Source organism: Haliaeetus albicilla, chromosome 9 (genome assembly GCF_947461875.1).
Source record: "Haliaeetus albicilla chromosome 9, bHalAlb1.1, whole genome shotgun sequence".
NCBI lineage: Eukaryota > Metazoa > Chordata > Aves > Accipitriformes > Accipitridae > Haliaeetus > Haliaeetus albicilla.
Genome location: NC_091491.1, coordinates 6,297,432 through 6,316,919, shown reverse-complemented (window position 1 = coordinate 6,316,919; position 19,488 = coordinate 6,297,432). Strand labels below are relative to the sequence as shown.

General features: G+C 61.6%; 1 protein-coding gene across 1 annotated transcript in view; it reads right to left on the bottom strand.

The window, feature by feature from the left end:
- RTN4RL1 (reticulon 4 receptor like 1) overlaps window positions 1-18,245 on the bottom strand; it is a 30,678-nt gene extending 12,433 nt beyond the window's left edge. Inside the window, exon 1 of the mRNA XM_069791266.1 lies at window positions 17,794-18,245. Coding sequence (XP_069647367.1) covers window positions 17,794-17,806 — 13 coding nt within the window. The 5' untranslated portion in view covers window positions 17,807-18,245. The remainder of the gene's footprint in view (window positions 1-17,793) is intronic.
- Window positions 18,246-19,488: the final 1,243 nt, after the last annotated feature.

Below are 19,488 nucleotides of genomic sequence, written 5' to 3'. Positions count from 1 at the left end.
CTAATAGGGAGAGCATTAGCTTTATAAACGTGTAATCCTGCTGAGGTCCCGACCCCAGCAGTGTCCTGTGCCACCAAGATCCACAAGCCAATTACATACCATGCCGCGTAGGCTCCCTTTCATCCCTTTTCAGTCTTTCTGCATTTCAGATTTACTGGATGTCCTTGTGTTTGGTGGAGAAAAGGGCAAATTGGAGCCTGTCATGTACCTTCTTCCCCATTCAGCCGCACATCATTCCGCTTGCAGCAGGGGGGAATGAGACTGACGGGCAGGCATCAAAGCCACCAGCTCTGTCACATTTTCTTCTCCCCCCCCCAAAAAAAGCAATGGCGTCATTTGGAGCCCAGCCTGCAGCCTCGGGTCTCTCTCCTGCGCCTGAAATGGGCAGCAGCACCTTTCCGCAGGCCCTTGGTCTCCTCTCAGGGTGGGTGCGTGATGCCACGAGCCCTCCAAGTGAACATCCCTGTGGGTCGGCAGCCAAGTGAACCTCACAGATACCGGCAAAACCCCAACCCCACTGGAGACGTGTGCCGGCATGCTGGGTCATGAGTGCGGCTGCCTTTCAGAGACCTCTCCTGTGCTTTGCACTGAACTTTTTACCAGCTCGTGAAAAGCACAGCGATAAAAGCAGAGTGGTGTGAATAGCTGCGCTCTGCTGCTCCTCTGCCCATCATCCCGGGCCAACCCGCGCCTCGCACGGCGGCTGTTAAGAGGTTTAATGAGCCAGTGGGGAGATGCCGCGTGCCCAGTGGGATGTCGGGCATCGTTATGCTCCCACATGGCTCTCGGGGTGGGGGGGAGCTGAGGACCCTGGGGGGGGATCACCGCCCAGCGAGCATCAATGCTTTGCCAAGCCCCTGAAATCTGTACAGTTGGACGGCGGGAGCGGTTGGGTGCCAGGAATTAATGTGCAAGAGATGAACGTGGTCGGGACACGGCACTTCGTTAATATCCTGCTATGTCTAGCTCCAATGCCTGCATTCATCCCAAAATATCCCCCCGCGCATCCCCCCGGGAGCCGACTTTGTGGAGATGCGGCACATCCCCCAGTGACACGCAACTGCCTGCATTAAAAGCTTAATAAAAACAGCTTGTTAACGGGATGCGTTGCCATCGCCAGTGGCTTGCGAGCTCACTGCCGATCTCTGTGCCTCGAATGCAGCAAGGCCAAGTAATTACGGGATGGGGGCTGCAAGGTCTCGACAGTCTAATTTCTATTAATTATAGCTCACACGTGATCCAGTCACAGCGGAAAGGGGAGATGGTAAATTGTTGCAGGGGCTGGGAAGGGAACAGGAGATGCTGAAAGATGGTGGTGCCAACCCGGCAGCAGCCGACATGGCTGGGACGGCTGCAGCCGGGAGGTATTTACAGCAAGAAGCAACAGGCCAAGCTGTGTGGAGTGACAGGGATGTTCCACCCTCGGCCTCCTCATGTCATGTTGCCTAAACGCACGTTTTGCAAAGTTAAAACAAATTGCAAACAGCAGAAATCGGGGGGGGGGGAAGGAAAATCTTGGCAGAAGGATAAAGGAAGGCAACTGAAATGCTCATTAAAATTGAGGGGCTCCGTTTCCCTCTCCAAGTGGCCACATCTCTTCCGGAGGCTCCCAGATGCTTTGAAATGCCTTGTCAGACAAAGCCTTTCATCCTACCTGATTCTGGCTAAATTCATGGACCCAGAAATTTTCTCTGGAAACGGGAAAGAAGGAGCAACTCCGTTCTGACTTTTCACTTCCCATCTGATCGCTGTTGATACAATTTATTCCTATGACAGCATCTGCTGCTTTCATGGGTTTTTTTATTCTGAAGTACAACTCGTCTTTGTTAGTCCCATTTTCAGGTCTTTCATCATTTGAGTCACAACATAAAAGGCATTTAAACACTCCTGCTTGGAAACCAGGCTGGGGGAGAGGACGGGAGCGGGAGATGCCACGTCTCCCCAGCGCCAGCCCTCCTCCAGCGCGGGACGGGGTGTCCTGGTGTGCCGCAGCCCTGCCGTGCTTCCCCCATGCCTCCTGCTGAGGACGGCAGTGACGGGGACATCGTGTTTCCATTTTAGAGCCATGCTGTGAAATTCCGATGTGGTTTTTAGGTGCGGCTTCACCCAGAGCCCTGCATCCCCCATTTCTGCTGGGGCAGCATCTCTCCCGGCCACCACTGACCCCCCGAGTGTTCCCAGGGGCTCCGTGCCCTCCTCATCAGCCAAACCTCTCGTTAAACAACTAATTGCCTTTTCCTGCTGCAGCTCCAGCCCAGGCTGCGGTGCATGGCTCCCCGTGCCCCCAAGCCGGGGGGGGCTCTGCCACCCCTCGCTGCCACCCACACCCCCTCTGAGCTCGCCAGGGCCTCTCGTCCCTACCAGTGCCAGCAGATCCCGCTCTGCCCTGGTATCTGCCAAGCTACTGGAAGCATCGGGGAGTTCACAGCTACCCAATGAGACCTACTGGAGTCTAATAATAGCACCGTGGTGTCGCACCAGCGGAGAGCTGGAACAGCTACGTCTGGCAGGGAGAGGCCACCACTGGCTGCCTCCGCTTGCCTGGGCTCCTGCCTGCTCAACTGGAAGAAAAAACACCTTTCCCAGGAACCTCCGCCCTGCCCAGCTCCTCTCCAGCCTGGCTCCCAGCTCCGCTCCCCCCTGCAGCCCCCCGCTGCGGCTGACGGCCAACTCGCCACGCTACAAGGATCCCCTGCCAAAAGCAGCGTGGCTCACACCGCTCCCCAAAACCCTCCCCACGCAAATGTGGGGGGAACCGGGCTCCATGCCTGCGGCAGCATTCGGCCCTCGTGGAGGAGCCACTGGGGCCGCAGAACGGGCAGCACCCACCCCACCACGCTCCTGGCCTGGCACTGGTGTGAGCATCCTTAGGGCGCTGTGGCCTGTCCCCCTCCCGCTTTGATTCCCCTGCCGTATTTTTCACTCCAGTAAGTGCTGAGCTTCTGCTGGCCTCCAACGGGCTTCCTCTGGGAGCACTTACAAAGAAACCCCTGCCAAATTTTCTCATGCTGTCGCCTTCCCGGCAAGGGCACAGAGCAGCCCCTCTGTGCTGCAGGCGTTGCCAGCACCTGAGCATCCTCGAGCAACATCCCTCATCCCTGGCATCTCTCGCCCTTCCCTGGATCCCAACCCTCATCCCCCAGCTCCCAGGAAAGCAAGCACAGCTGGAAACCATGCTGCCACTTATTGGAATAACCTTTCAGGTTTCATTTAGCACTGCTCTCTTCCCACCCCACCTTCCCATAGTCAGCACTTTACTAATTGCAACTTTTAACTCGTTGCGCCCAGGAAGCCCAAGAGCAGCTGCTGCCGTAAGGACATGGGGTCCCTCCACTCTCTGTCGCTTCTCCCTCCCCCAAACGAAGGGCCAGCCTAACGAAGGGTCGTGCAGGCGAACACGCACCGACCGCAGCCTGTATGGTCCTGCTCCTGCTCCCGGCTCACCCCACAAGCTTCCCGCTTTGGGAAAAGAGCAATGCTTCCCGGCAGACCAAAAATCCCGGGCAAAATCCTGGCTGTCACCTGGGAGTATAAATCAGCGCATCGCTGGGCAGGGAGGAGGCGAGAGATCCCGACGGCTATCCAAGCGCGCTGTCTGCCTGAGACTTATTAAATTATGGCTCTCAAGTTCAGCATCTGAGCCTGGCGCGGCGGGGACCGGGGCCGGGAGGGAGATGGGTTACAGCCTCCTAATTCAATCACGGGGCAGAGGTGATGGCACAGGCGGTGGGGGAGAAGAGCCGTCGCTGTCGATACGGAGAGAGCGAGGCTTTGGCAGCCTTCCCGGCCGGCTCTGCCCCCCGGCTGCTCACGGAGCTCCCAGCTGTGTTTCCTAATACACCGGGAATGGCTCCGTGTCTCCGTTAAGCGCTGGGGGTGCGATGAAGATGCAGTCCCGGGTCTGGTCCAGCCACGGTGCCGGTGGGGGGGAGCAGGGGCATCGGTGCCACTGCATGGGTTCGCACTGATTAAAGACTACTCGCACTGAAAGATGGGATGCTCCCAGCCCTGCCACCGCACAACTTCCAAAGTTGTTCTCCCTCACAAAGACAAAATGGGTCAAGAAACCACCATTTCAGGAGAGTCCGAGGTGTTTTTTATGTAAGTCCGAGAAGGAAGGAAAGAGAAAGATGAAGTGCCATTTCCCAACTGACACTGTGAGCCGGCGAGCATAACTAAAACTTGGGGAGGGTTTGCATAACGGGGACACGCGTTTCTGCTCTGCCCAGGGGTTCAGGTACCATGGTGATGCTCACGGCATCAGAACTTCGACAGCTACTCAGAGAGATGAGGATGGAGGGACATATCAGGTGAGAAAGAGAGAGAGGGAGCTGGGAAGGCGCATGCTTTCCCTGAAAGCATTTACAAGGTCAACGATTAAAAGTGGAGCAGAGTGAGGATTTGGCTCAGGCAAGGGAGACAGACCACGCCGGGCTGCTCAGCAGGAGGAAGACGAACACCCGGCTCCCACGCCGGCACCGAATTACCCAGTCAAGGTCTAAGCGAGATACCGAGACAAGGTCACTGTCCCACCGGCTCGGTGAGGGTGGCACAGGAGCTCTGGCTGGGACGGCTCCTGCCTCCGCAGCAGCAAATTCAATCGTGGTGAATAACAGAGTGGAACAAAATCCAGCAATGCAATAAAATCACCCGGCATCTTGTTCGCCTGAAGCGGAGCGAGCGCGAGCAGCCGGAGTTTGTGCAGAAGGTGGCGCGGCCTCTGCGGGTAACCTCGTGTCTGGGGAGCCCAGCAAGGGGAGGGAGGGTTTGAAATGCCCTTTTGGGTGCTTTCCACGGGTGCTTTTCCACCGAGGCTCCCAGGGAGAGGAGTGGGACTGCCAGACTTCTGAGCAAGGGAGAGACGCTGATTCCTTAAGAAACAAGGAGGCGAAATCCAATTGTGCAGCATCCACAGCTGCCATTAACCTGTCTGTGTACTCCCACGGCCGCCCATTCCTCTCCGCCTGACAGCCGGGGCTGCCCGGCACACGCTGCCCCGGCCGCCTGGGGATTTGTTTCTGCCTGCTGCAGCGGCACAGCCGGCACCGCTGAACTGTGCCGCAGGCGTTTCTCCGGTGCTTTGCTCTGCTTCCAAAATGGAACGCTCGCTCGACGGCAGCTTTTGCCACCGGTTTCGGAAGCACGGGCTGGTTTGTGCCAGGGGAACGCGTTGCAGGAGGAGGTGGCCGGGAGGGCGTTTAGAGGGGTCTGCACCGCAGGGCGGTCAGCCGGAGCCCCCTCGGACGTGCCAGCAGCGGCTGCCAGGAGGGAAAGGCGGCATCTGGACCCGCATCGCTCAGCCCCACGCTTGTCCCGGCCCGTGGAGAGGCTGAAAGCGAGCTGATGGAGGGGGCAGGGGAAGGAAAGGGAGAGGAGAGGTGGGGAGTGGGGAGGAGGCGCAGCCGGCCCCACCAGCCACCTCGCCTCTCTGCATCCCAGCTCCATTTGCAGATTTATTAAATCGAGAGCCAATTTCGACATCATTTCTTTCAAGCAGCTCCACCTCGCAGGTGTGCGGAATTTATTTGAGATAAAGAAAACCATTACAGAGAGACAGCAATCTTCAAAGACCACCTCGGAGACCTGAGAGAAATAAAAACACTAGCCCGTGCAAATGTGCAATTAAGTTTCAAAATACTCGTGCTCCATGAAAAGCTCCGTCCCTGCAGAGAACAGGCCTTTAAGGCAATTTTCCCAAACCCTATTCAGCATTCACTCAAAAATGCCTTTTAAAAACAACATGTGATTTTTTTTTCCCTCTCCGCCTCGCTCCTCCTCCCCTCCACACTTGCTCCATCGCTCCCAGGTGGGACCCAGACAGCTCCAGCAGGGACAAGGTTCCTCCTCGTTTGGTGGTAGACACGGGGTGCCAGGGGGTCCCATCTGTGTGGGGCACCGTTCTGTCCCACCCTCCGGTCACGTCAGATCCACAAACCAGGAATTTTTAGAGCCAGGTTTGTTATTCAGGGAGAGCATGACACCGGTGCGGCTCCGCCTGGGGATAGTTTGCCGACTATTCCCAGCTGCTGGAGCTTCGTGTCCCTTATTCATGGGTCACTCTCTGCTTGGTGATTAATTAAAAATGCGTAATTAACCTGTGGAACGCACTGCCACGAGGTATCGGGGAGGCCAGGAGCTTAGCAGGATTCGGGGGAGGATTATATGTTTAAATGGATAATGAGAACATCTGCTGGTGCTTTAAGAGGGATCAAGCAGAATTAGGGAGAAGAGCCCGGCTCGTCACCGGCACACGGTGCGGGAGGGCACCCCTGGGGCTGGCTCGGGGGGACACCACCGGTCTGGCCCCCAACCGCAGCAGAGATGCCAACATGCCCGTGCATGCTTGGGGAGGGAGATTTTGGGGCCGAGTGGGCATGCTCAGGGACAGGGCAGTGCCACCACGGGGCTGGTCGCCTTTGGGCTGGAGGTGGCCACCCGGGATGGGTGATGGTCACCGTGCCGGCAGCTCCTTGCCAGAGCCTCCAACCCGGCAGCTGCCTCTTGTTCGTGGAGGTTGGTGGGGTGCTGGGGGCTGACCCTGACCCCCGAGGACACCCCAGTAACTCAACCACAGCATCCTTAAAACCCCAGGAGAGCATCCATCAGCTGCAGCACTGCCTGCAGACGATGCCATGCTTGCATGCAAGGAAAAGGGCTTTGCAGATCATCCCTGCCGCTGTTGATGAGCTCTGAAGTTACGGCACGGGACCGAGAAGCCAAGGAAGGTGCAGGAGACACAAGACCAAGCCTCGGCCAAGCTGGCCATGCAGCGTAGCCCAGCTCCAGGGCACGCAGCCCATGTGAGGGGGGCAGTTGCTGGAGGTCTCCAGCCTCCAGACACCACGTGGCTCCCGGAGCTGAGCCTGGCACGGACACTTCTGCCCGTCGCAGCATCCCCCATCTACCCTGGGCTCCACACCGGTACACAGACACCTCCCACCATCCCGCCTTGCATGAGTGGCACAGACCACCTGCTTTGCTTCATTTTTTTTCCCCCAGCCACAGAAGTTTTCTTAGAAAAGCCTGGCAGACAAGCTAGAAAATGCAGAGCAAACTCCAGGCCGATGGCAGGATTATTAAATCCCCGTCCGCAATCCCCTCTAGGTTCAAGCGTCTGCTCTTTTGCATCGTAAATCTGCTGCTCCATCATTAGCACTAACCGATGGTTGCGCAAGGCCTTGGGAACCACAATGTCTTGGGGTGCAGAAGCGCTGAGGATGCTCGACAAGGCGCCCGGCATGACTCCGGCTTTGCAGCAGCTTGGAGCGAGGAGAGGAGCATCTCCTGCCTGGGGAGATGCTGGAGCCCAGCGGATGCTCAGTCCTCCCTCCAGGACTCGGGACATTCCCGCTGTCCCTTCACAGCATTTTGGAGATGACACCACGGACGCAGCAAGATGGGGCCACCAGAAGCATTTTGGGTGCCTTGGCCCCCCCCCCCGGCATCGCTGCCCGTCCCCCGGGACGAGGCGGCTGCATCACATCGTGCTCAGCCTGCCGAGCACGGAGGGGGCCTGCCGGGCCGGGGTTAATCTTGTTGTCACACTTTCCCTCCTTCTTGCTGGCTCGGCGCGCTTTGACCCGCTGTGAAATTGTGGCCAACAGCACTGAATATTTTAAGAGCAGCAATGCAGTCATGGCCGCGCAGCGGAGCAGCAAGGCAGGCCGGGAGCTGGGCTGGGCCCTCGCTTCCCCCCCGCCACCACCAACCCATTAGCACAGTTCAGGGAAACCTAAAAAATTCAAAAGACACTGAAATATGCAGCATTTTGCTCTCTCTGGAAATGACGCGCTTCGCTTCCCAGATGCTCCCAAGTAGGAGGTTGTAAATAAGCGGCTTTATGGCACGGGGGGGTGTTGCCGATGGGGCTGCGGGCTGCTGCAGAGCCCAGATTGACACCTCGATCCCCATTCTGCCCCTCGCTGGGGACAGATCCACGCTCGGGCTGGGGACAGACCTACGCCCGCTGGCACCGCTGCCCATCCTCGCTAACGCAGTGCAGAGGTACCAGCCATTAAAGGACCTTCACCTCTCCGTCCTTGGCCTCTGCCAGCTGCTCTCTGCCCCTTTCCCCCCAGGACATCCCCACGCCGCATCCCTCCTCCCCTTGGTCGGGTGGCCGGCCGGGACGCGGGTGCCGCAGGACCTGACGCAAACGCCTGTCCTCAGCACTTCTGTTATCTGGGGCACGGAGGAGCAGCAGCGGCAAGGAATTAAAAAAAAAAAAAAAGGCAAAAAAAAAAAAAAAGCCCTATTTGCATAAACCTCCCAAAAAGAGGAGCTGGAGCCTGAGCCAGGAGAGCCAAAGCAGCTGCGAGCATCAGACAGGGACCACCAGAGCCGATAGCGAGTGCAATAAGTAGTAGGGGAGCATCGCCTGGACCAGGGCACGCTTTGCCACCGGGTCCCTGCATGTCCCCAAAGTGCTGCCCTGGGGCTCGACACCCTGTCCAGGAGTGACATTGGGACACTTTTGCATTCAGGTCTTAAGAGGGCAGATTAATCGCCGTGTGCTGGATCTGTCACGCGCGGGGATATATATTCTTCTCGGAATTTACAAGTAGTTCTGTCTAGAAATAAACAACCAGAGATAAAAATTACATTGTCACCGTGCAGGTGTGATCGATGGAAGAGACAAGCCCTTGGAGTGCCGGCGAGGTGCCGCCGGCACAACCCACCCAGGGAGCACCGGCCCTCGGGGCAGCTGGGAGATGCCGAAGGGGCTCGGGAAAAGGCAGCGGGGTGCGCTCCGCCGACCCCAGCCTGTCGTGTCCCCATCCCAAAGGCCAGGGAAGGTGGGGACGGCCACCTAGGCCATTCCCAAGTGGGGAAGATGCCGAACCCTGGAGAAGACAATGCTGGTGACGGATGACCATGACGAGCACCGGCAAAGCAGCCGTGGGAAGGATGCCCGGAGCAGAGCAGTCAGCGGCAGAGGGGGGCTGCAGCCCCCAGGTCAGCTCCTTGTAAAACCCTCTCGGGTCCTGTCTCGAGCCCCCAACCCTCCTCTCCAGCGTGTTTCCAAGGTCAGCGATGAGCAGAAGTCAGAGCTGGGCATGCAGCTGCTGCAGCCCCCCCGGGACCAAGATGCGAGGAGGATTAATGTGCTTTACACCAGGCCCCTTCCTTTCTCGTTTGGTTTCTCCTTCACCTTTCTCTGCTTCACACGCGTGCATTGGCTTTGGCCAGGCTTGTTGCGGAGCACATGGCTCACCCGGGTCACTGCCGCTCCCTGCGGAGGGACAGACATCGGCTCCTTCATCGCTTAAATCTCAAGTTGCACTGAAAGCAGTAAAAAAGCTCCACACGGATCCTCTCCCCGGCCTTCAGCATCCTGAGGAGCCAGGATCCGGCTCAACCTGCCGGGATGGAGCTCCCAAAGCCAGCTAGGGCAGCCAGTCCTGCAACTGCCTTTGGACTATTAATAAACCCGGAGCAGCTGGTGGAGCCTCTGCCGAGCCGGTCCTCGGGATTTATCCACATTGCTCTGCCTTATCAGCCATGCTTTTCACAAGCACTTAAATTCAGGAGGAAAAGGAAAAAGTGAAATCAGATAGAAATGCAGGTCTGTTTGCTGTTTTCTCCAATGAAATGGTTCTGGGTAAACAGCAGACGCCTTTGATGAAATCCCAGCAGGCTTAAACAATAAAGCTGGTTACAAACTCAATCTGGCGCAGATATCAGATCTGAAATTGTTTCAAAAAACATGTCAACATTTTCTAATGCTGCTGCAAAACTTCCTCGGCACCTTGCCACAAGCCTGCGTCTGTGACGCAGGACCCACGCCGCTGTCCCGGCTCGCACCGCTGCTGCCACACTTCCCGTGGGGAGTCCTGCCCCGGCACCTCTGCACCCCTCTGCCTGCCCGGAGACCCCCCAAGCTGCAGGAAGATGTTCAGTATCACCTTGGAGACATGAGACAGTCCCCAAGCTGCCAGGGAAGGACCTTCCCCGCTCTGTGCTCGGGGTGCACCAGGTTGTTTTCCAGCTGTAAATCCAGTCGCCGTCCCCAGGCGCAGCCTGGCCGGGGCTTCGCGGTGCTGGAGGTCTGGCAGGGTTGGACGAGAGGCATCGGGCAGGGCCACCATTCCTCTTGTCCCATCCCAGGGACAGCATTCAGCCCTGGGTTCATCCCAGGCGCCACCAAGGACAATTGACTTTTCCACGGAAAAACAGTTTGCAAAGTGCTATGGTGGCAGAGAAGCGCAGCCAGATGCTCTTCTTCAGTTTTGCATCCAGTGTGTCGTCTCTGCATCCCACTAGGAAACCAGTCACAGCCCAGGGCAGGATGAGGCCGCGCGGTGATGCACAGGTCCATCCGATGGAACGCCTGGCTGGGGTCACGGCTCAGCCCCTCTCCTAAATCTACGATGCAGGATGGGGGGCACAACAGGGACTTGGTCCAGCGGAGGTTGGCTGTGTCAGGGCAACAGGCAATTTAGGAGCTCCCGTTCATGAGCGCCCCTCTGTCAGCATTGGTGCCGGAGCAACAGGGACCATCCAAACTCGGAAAACACATGGAGCCGGAGTGCAACAAGGCAGGTCCCACATTGGCATTGCTGGGGCCAGCCTGCCAGCCGCCTGGCACTGGCACTTTCCAAACAGTGTCAGCACTCAGGGTCTCTGGGGGACACAAGGGGATGCAGGTCCCCAGTGGGGACCGAGGCAAGGGGGCAAGAGGCTGCCAAGGAGGAGGAAGAGGAGGCAGCAGGTTTGGTCACACCACGAGCGGGGACAGCGTCTTGGTACTGGTTAGGAAACCAGTACCAGCTCTGGGGGTGTCTGGGGTCCCCCCCGGCTCTGCATCCCCATCCATGAGGAAGCTGCTCCCCAAGTGTGGGGACAGACACTGGCTTTCCGCGTTGGATCCAGCCCTACACGCACCCCATCCCGCACCCCTGCGGAAGCCCCCAGCCCACGGCTGATGCCCGACACAGCTTGCGTCCCACGTGGCAGCAGGACAAGGGACGGCTGTGCTGGAGCAGCAGAGCCCACGTCCCTCCCGGGAGCTGGAGAGGACAAAGGGGACACAGGAGAGGAAAAGCAGGGCAGGAGGAGGAAGAGGAGGGCAGGCAGCCCTGGGGGGCTACGGGGGGCCAAGCCTCGGCTCCGGCGCAGCACAGAGAGGGGGACGTGGCGGACCTGACCCCTCTGCGGAGGTTGCCTTCGCCATCGATCCCTGCTGCACTCAGGCTCATTAGGACCAGGGAGCTGCTGCGAGCGGCTGGCGGAGGAGACAGACGGGGGGAGCGCTCACCGTGGCTCCCTGGATCGTATTAAATATTTACTTTGTTTTGTTTTGTTTTTCCCTGCTATATTGATCAGAGATGGGGGGGCGGGGGGGTTGGTTGGATGCTGGGAGGGAAGAGCAGAGGCAACAGCTGAGCTGCAAAACGGGGACGGACCCTCCCAAGGGCTGCACCCACTCTCCCCAGGGACACCCGGTGCCGTCCCCCCCAAAAAGCTGCTCCCCCCTCCCAGAGCCATTCATCCCCCTTCCAGGGTTGGGATGGGCATCACCAGCATGGGAGGGGGGCTGCAGCAGGGTGGCTCCCCCTTCCCATCCCACGCCAACCCCATCTCAAGGGATGCAGGACGGGGGGATACCCAACGCGACGGCATCTTGTGGCAGGGGGTGTCCCCCCAGCCCGGGCCGGGAGGTGCCCCCCGTAGCCAGGCTTGGCCCCGAGAGCGGCCGCGCAGCCGGTGCTGTTTCTATTTTGAGAGGAGCTCTACTGGAAAAGGAACAAAAGCTGAGGGAAGCTATAAATAGCCGCCTCCTTCACACCAGCGCCTCCTCCGCCCCAGCATCCCATGGCCGGGGGGGGTCCCATAGCATGGCCCACGCTCAGCCCTGTCATCACCCCCCCCCCCGCCTCATTTTCAGGCCAACGTCTCCATCCGAAAACCAGAGGGAATAAAGCGCTGGGGAATATTTGCCGCCGAAGCAGAACTGGCTCTGAACAACGGTTTGCCAAGTTGCCCGATGGCTCTGCCCAGCCGCAGCCTGGCTCCCGCGGGATTTGCCGCTGCCCAGCCAGGCTCTGCACCCACAAAAACCCCTCGGGGCCGGATTCAGCCACCTGGGAATGCTCCTCTTGCCCTGGCACAGCCCTCCTTGCCCTGGCTGCGGCTGGCAGGGAGCAGGGAGAGCCGAGCGGCTCGGGCAGACCTACTTTCAAGGCTTTAATCCTTTTTGCTTAAAGGATCTTTTTTTTTTTTTCCCCTCTCTTTTTTTTTTTTTTTTTCCCTTTTTTTTTTCTTTTTCTTTCTCTTTCTGCACGGCAAAGATGGGGTCTGATCAGAGAAGAGACGCAGGGAGCTGACAAGCTGCGGAGTACGGAGAGAAAGGAGAAAGAAATACATATTTATTACCCTCAATTATTAAAAAATAGATAGCAGCAGATCTTAGGCCCTGACAGAGGCACTGCGGAGCCGTTTGTCTGAGGACTATTTTGTTTTTTAAATTCCATTGAAATTATAATACGCCGGGCTTGTTAGCACAAACACCCCGGCACATTCCTGCCGAGGGAGCATCATCCCGGTCCCTCTCCCGGCTCCGGTGTGCTGCCCAGGGGGTGGCCGCATCCAGCACCCCATGAGCTGCTGAATTTGCAGGCAGCGAGAAGGCAGGGGGGGCTCCGGGGGGAGCAGGAGCTGGCAGGGGCAGATGCAGCCATCAGCCTTTGCCCCCCTCTGCCTTCACACCCAGGGGATCAGAGGGACTCCCTCACACAAGTGCATCCCCATGCCCAGATGCTCATTGACGCCTGGCCGGGCAAAGGTCTTGCGGACGAGAGCTCACTCCGGGCTACCGTGGGCTCGTCACAGGGCCAAAAAGCACCGGGATATTCTTCATGCACTTTGCACCCCTCGGATGGCAGCGTGGGCCGCAGGCCCGGGGTTTCCCCGAGTAAACCAGTGCAAACGCTGGTGCAAGCACAGCTGGAAAAAAAAAAAAAAAAGCGGTTCCCAAGCTCACAGGGCTGGCGGAGCCGCTGGCACCTCCCCTCCACTTGCAGGGCTGCCTCCGTAAGGAGCCCTGCCAGTGCAGCAGCCAAATTTCCTCCTGCTGCTTCTCCCCGGTAAACAACGGCCACAGCCTCCCTGCACGACAGCGATGCTGGGACTTGGGGTGCACGTGGAGCATCTCCGATGCCCTCCGGCTCCGGTGCCACGCTCTCCCCATGGCCAGGCACCATCGGGATGGGATGGACCACCACGGACCCCCAGCCTACTCTGCCATCACCCCTCCGGGGCCAAAACCCACTCCTGTCCCATCCTGCCGGCCATGAGGTGGGGAGAGACACGGCTCCCAGTGTAACCGGCTTTCGGCGCTGGCAGTCACCGGGGCAGTCATGGCACTACCAGCCCAGGCAAAAGCATCACAAGAAGCTGCTCACCAAAGCCGGGCTGACTCCGAGCTGCCGTACCGGCTCCGAGTTGCTGTGCCAGCACCACCGGGAAGCAAGCAGCCGGTGGGCACATGTGCTGTTAAAGAGGAAAAGGAGCTTTCTACACCAAATGGAGCATTTTCTGCTTAATAACCCCCCAATCCTAATCTGCGCAAAGAAGATTGCCCCCTGCATCTCCCCGTCCTGCATCTGCCGCTCGCCACTGCCCGCACTTAACACGCGGGCAGAGCCACGGCTGCCCGATCGGCACGTGCCCTGCCCTCGGCAAAACGGGCAGGAGAAAGACCGACTGCTGGGGAGGGCAGGCGATGCCCGGCGCTTGGGCGCAGGCGTTTTCTCCATCAGCGCCGAGCCTCTATCATTTGTCATCAGTAAAAATAATATTCCTAAAAGTGTCCCCCCTCCCGATCGCCGGGCGGCAGGCGCAGGGCTGTGGGTTTCCATGGTGATGCTGTTCCGCAAGGATGGTACCGGGGATCGGTGCTTCCTCAATTTGGGAGATGGGACGTGGTGTCAACATCCGGAGCGGGGACAGCACCAGCCTCGCTGCTGGCGGAGGGACCTGGGGCCAAGCCGGCTCATCCCCCTTAGGCTTGGGCAGCGTCACCCAAAATAGCGGGGAAGGAGCACCCTTGCCGGAGAGGACAAGGGTGCTCCTGCATCCCAGCACTGCCTCAGGGCCGTGCCCTGCACCCTCTGCCCACGTCGGCACACGGACCCCCCGGCTCCTCCTCGCTGACTCCCACCGGCGTCCCACTCCCTCCCGGCCCCACGGCTCTGCCCTGCAGCCTCCCGGCCTCCCACTTGTTGCCTCCCTCTGCTCTTAAATCAGTCGCCAGCCTCTTTCGGCAGGTGCCGGGTCAGGACGGCACCTTGCCCACCCCAACCCGCTGGGAACCCAAACGACAGCCACCATTGCTCAGGTGCTGGTGCCTCGCTTGCCTGCTGCTGCCTGCTGCTCCACCAAAGCACTTTTAAAGACATAATCTGCCGTTAATAACCAGAGTTTATACCGAACGTGGCTAAGCCCTGGGATTGCACTTTGCAAACAAAGCCTGAGTTTTTGGCTGTTTGGAGGCAGCTGGAGCAGCTCCCTGGGGTGGGGATGGCGAGTGGCAGCACCCACGGGTGCCCCGATGTGGGGCAGAGCGGTATGGGTGGCTGCCCCCAGTGACGTGGGACTGAAGCGGCCGTGTCCTGGGTCACTCCTCTGCAAGGAGGGGGAGTCCCTCCACGCTGCTCCAGGGCTGGCCGGGGGGACCACCGGGAGCTGGGGACACCCCAGTAGGGGGTGGCTCTGGCTACAGCTGGCCACCACCATGTCCCTCCAGGCTCCCACGCTTCCCTGCCTGGATTTTGCCTCCAAACAGGGTTTTGGCAGCAAGAGCCAAAATCCTTCAGCGCTCCGGCCGTTTCCAGCAGCCCGAGTCCCTGTCCAGCCCCGAGGCAACATCATCTCACTCGTGGCCTCATCCTGCAAACCACAGGGACCCACTGCCCAGCTCTGGCCTGCACCGCCAGCTCCAGCACCACCAGGTGCCTTAGGGAAAGATGGGTGTGAAATCATGCCGGAAAATGCATATTTTTACGTTTCCCCAGCAGGTTCACTGGTATTTTTTAGAGCAGCGCTTTGAGGCCACCTGGAGTGTCACCCGCAGCCTTGGGCACCCGGATGGGACTGCAGGGCGCCGGGTGCGGCACTTTAGGCGAAAGGTGGGAATAACATTTAGCCAAGCGTGGCCGCAGCTCTGACCCTGCCTGGCTCCATCAGCGCGGGTCACTGAACGACGACGGCTCCTTCGCGTCCCGGTTCCAGCTCCAGGTCCAAGCAGGTCTCGCCTGCCCAAGCCCCCCTGGTTCCCCCCCAGCACTGCTGCAGGGACAGGCTGGGCCGCATCCTGACCCCCCCCCCCAACCACCCCCCTTGCTTCGCTGGGCACAGAGAGCTTGTGGCTTCCTCTCAGCTCTTTAGGAAATTAAACTTTTATAAGCAGAAAGGTTTCTGGGCTCTCGGCTCCCCGGCGCAGGAACCGCAGCCCAGCCTGCGCCCGCACCCTGCCCGCCGGCTGCTCCCCTGCAGGGAGGGATGGGGGCTGGACGCCCCGTCGATGGGCTGAGCAATGGCAGGGACAGGGATGTGGCTGCCCATGACCTTGGTGTCATCCTTGACCTGGAAATCTCTTTCTCCTGCGTCGCCAGCGTTGCGCTCCTGCCTGCGGCCAGCTCCGGCAGGGTGCACGGTGCAGCACCGGCCCCACCGACACCATCGCCCAGGCTGGAGCTGCACCCTGCACTGTCACCCACTGCCGCCACGCCAACGATAATGTCCCAGTGCCCAAAATCTGCCCCAAATCCCCCTGGGGCTGCCCAGCGCCTCCGCTCCTGGAGCTCATGGGGCTCAGGAGACCCAAAATGTCCACGGGCATCGCAATGCTGCCCCGGCCACGCCACCGCCCGTCCTGCCGCAAACCTCCAGCAGCAAACACCTTTGACGCGCGTGGCACCGTGTGCGAAGCCGTCCCCCCCCCATGAGCGGGCACACGGAGCTGCTTCCTCCAGGGACGTCGCCTGCAGGTCCCCCAAACCCTGCAGCGTCCCCCAGCCCTAAGCCCAAAGGCGGTGGCAGTGCCACCATCAGCCTGCGCTGCCTCCCACCAGCGCAGCTTTGTGCTGCCACGTCCCTCGGTAAAACCAGCCGCCCTCGAGCCCCACGGAGGGGTTTGGCCCCAGCCCCGCGCCCCGGCAGCGGCTTTCCCCATCTCCCCTCACCCCCCCACGTGGGGTGTCCCCTCCGCACCCCGCTTGGGGCAAATGCCGGGGACCGGGACCCCCCACCCACCCAGGGATACCTGGCCACGGCGAGACGGGGAGGGGAGAGCCTGTCGGCGGGATGGAGGCCTCCTCTAACTGCCTGTTGAATTATTCAGGAATGGCATTAACTTATAAATGAGTGTGTTTGACTGATTTTGTGGTTGATGTACAGATAAATTCTAATGAAAGACAGCTACAAGATTTTAAATTATTAATTAGACTGCCACTTAACAAAGCCTATTTGGCACTCTATTTCCTTGCTTAACAAGACAAAAACTTTAAGAATAGGTTTTGCATTAGCCCACAGGCTCTTCAATTTGCATTTTGTTTTTCTAGCTCCAGAAATGAAAGCTGTACATCTTGACCTTACAGGCTACCCCTGGTGGGATGCAACCCTGCCGGCAAGCCCTGCCGCCTGCCTTCCACCTCGGGCTCCCGGTTTCCCAGTCTGAATGATGCTTTTCCTTCAGCCGGCAGCACCGGGATTGGGAACCGTGGCTGGAAACCGGGGCTGCTCTGAGGACTCGGGGTTTATTCTAAAGACCGCCAGCCCGGTTGGGTTAGTACACCAAACAAAGCCGAGGCGGGAGCCGGAGAGAGGAACATCCCGAGCGCGAGGCCCCGCAGTTGCAAGGTGACATTTCCCCCAGTGGGAAAAAGAATTCCCGGGGTGGCAGTGGGGGCTCTGCCCCATCCGGGGGTCTGCGCGTCGGGGGGGCTGCAGGCGTGGCGTTGGCGCTGCCGGAGCCTCGCCGGAGAAGGGCATGTGGTGGTGGTGAGGGCTGGGCCCGGGGCTGCGTGGTCGCCCCCTCCCCGGGGTGCGGGACGGGATCGGGGGGGGTTCAGTGGGGGGTCCCCCCCCACCCAGCACCGCTGTCCCCAGCATCTCCCCGGGACTGGACGAGGCGCAGCAGGACTGGGGGTCCTACCCCCCTCCCTGCCCCGGCCCGGACCCCCCGGGAGGGCCGGCTTCTCCTCTCGCTGTGATGTCAAAAATCTCCCCTATGATGTCCCAGACGGTTGCCATGGAAATAGCGTGATGTCACAGCGGAGCGAATCTCCTCGAGGGGGGGGCAGAACGGGACGGCTCGCCCCAACTTCCCCGCCGAACCCCCCCCCCCCCGCGTCCCCCCCGGTGAGCCCCGTTTCCCCTTCCCTCGCCCCGGGGGGACGAACACCGACTCTCCACCCCCGCGCCCGCCGCAGCCCCGCTGCCTCCGGGACCCGCCGTACCCCGGTGCCCGCGGGATCCGCCGCGTCCCCGGTCCTGCGGGACCCGCCGCCTGCCGTGCCTCCCCCCCGCCCCGTTCCTCCCGGTCCCACCCTCCCCTCCCCGCCGCGCTGCGCTCCCGCCGTCCGCCACCGGTGCCTCTCCCCGGGGACCCCGGTGGTGGTGGGGGGGGGGGGGGGGGTTGCCCGAGCCTCGGTGGCGGCAGCGGCGCCGGTAACGCGGCGGGAGGGGGGACGGGGACGCCCGGCGGCGCGGCCCCAACTTCGGCGGGGTGACAAACTTCGGAAGCGGCCCCGGTGCCCGCGGTACCCGGTGCCCTCCCGGTACGGCGCTCACCTTGGCGGAGCATCTTGAAACCGGGGCGGGCGCGGTCTCCCGGCGGCGGCGGCGGCGGCGGCGTTGCTCAGAGCCGCGGGCGCGGCGGCGGCGAACGGTAGCGGCAGCGGTGGCTGCTGCTGCTGCTGCTTCTGCTGCTGTACCGGGAACGCGGAACCGGAGCCCGGACGAACGGCCCCCGGGGGGGCATGGCGGGCCGAGCCGCTCAGCGGCACCGACCCCCGGAATACCGGGGTGGGGGGGGGGGGGAAAGCACCGACCGCGCTTTCTGCACCGCCGCGCGGTCCCGCTCGCCGGTTTTTAGGGGGGGGAGCCGCCCCCTCGGGGCTGGGGCAGCCGCCGCCGCCCCCCACCCCCTCGGGCCGAGCCTATAAAGGGGCGCCCGGTTGCCGGTGCCGCGCTGCCTGCAGCGGCGGGCAGGGCTGGGCAGGGCGGGGCGGGGCAGCGACGGGGCGGGCAGGGCTGGGCAGGGCTGGGCCAGCCCGGCCGGGCCCCCCCACCCCCCCCCGTTCCTCCACCGCCACCGCCTCTCCCGCCTCCCGTGGACAGTTCGTGAAAGTGCCGCTGCTCCCCCCCCCCCCCCCGCCCCGGTCCTCTCCGCCCCACCGGGGGGGATGGCTCAGCGCTGCCCACCCCCCCCCCCCACACACACACACCCCCTGCGGGGCTTTGCTTGTCACCCCCGCCCGCCTCGGTGCCCCGGTATCCCACCGGGGCTCTGCCGCCCCGCGGCTGCCGGGCTCACGGCTGTCGCCGCCGTCCCGTCTGCCCAGCACGGTCCCTGCCGCTCCCTGGGGACCCGCCGTCCTCACCGTCCCCCCTCCGCCCCTTATCGCCCCCTCCGCGCCCCCCCCCCCCGCGGTGTGCCGGTGTCCCGCCGTGGTCCCGTCACCCGGTCGGGGTCCACGCTGTCCCCTCCGCCCCACCACGGTCCCTGCCGCCCACCCCCCCGGGGTCCCTGCCGTCCCTTACGGTGCCCTCCGCCCCTTATCGTTCCCTTCACCCTACCGGGTCCCTGCTGTCCCACGGGGGTCACGGATGCCCCACCGGGGGCTCTGCTATCCCCTCTGCACCCCGGTCCCTGCTGTCCCCACACTCCCCACCGTGGTCCCGACATCCCACCGGGGCTCCGCTGCCCCCCGGGCTGTCCCCGCTGCCCCCCGGGTGGTCCCTCCTGCCCCTCGAGGGTCCCTCTCGCCTCCTCCCCTCTGCCTCCCCGGGGGTCCCGTTATCCCACCGAGACCACTGCTGTCCCCGCTGCCCCGTCGGGGTCCTCGCTGTCCCCCGGGGGGTCCCAGCTGCCTCCCCGCTCCCCCTGCCGCCCCTGCGGGTCCCTGCTGCCTCCGGTTCCCTCCTGCCCCACGCCTCGCAGGGACTTGGCTTCCTCCCCGCGACATGGTGGGGGGGGGACACCGACCCGTCACCGTGGCAACGGCGCCGTCGCCCCCGCCCCGTCCGTGTATTAAAATTGGGACCGGCAGCGCCGGGGCGGTCAGCACCGGGGAGGACGATGCGGCGGAGCCACGGCCCCGACGTGAAGGGGGTCAAGCCCGACATCGCAGCGCTTGGCACAGCCCCCTGTACACCCAGGGGCCCGTCGGGACCGTGCCGGGACCCGTCGGTCCCCGCTACAGCGCCCGTCCCGTCGGGGCCCGCCGGCGCCCTCCCCACACTCGATCTCTCGGCCGGCGACTG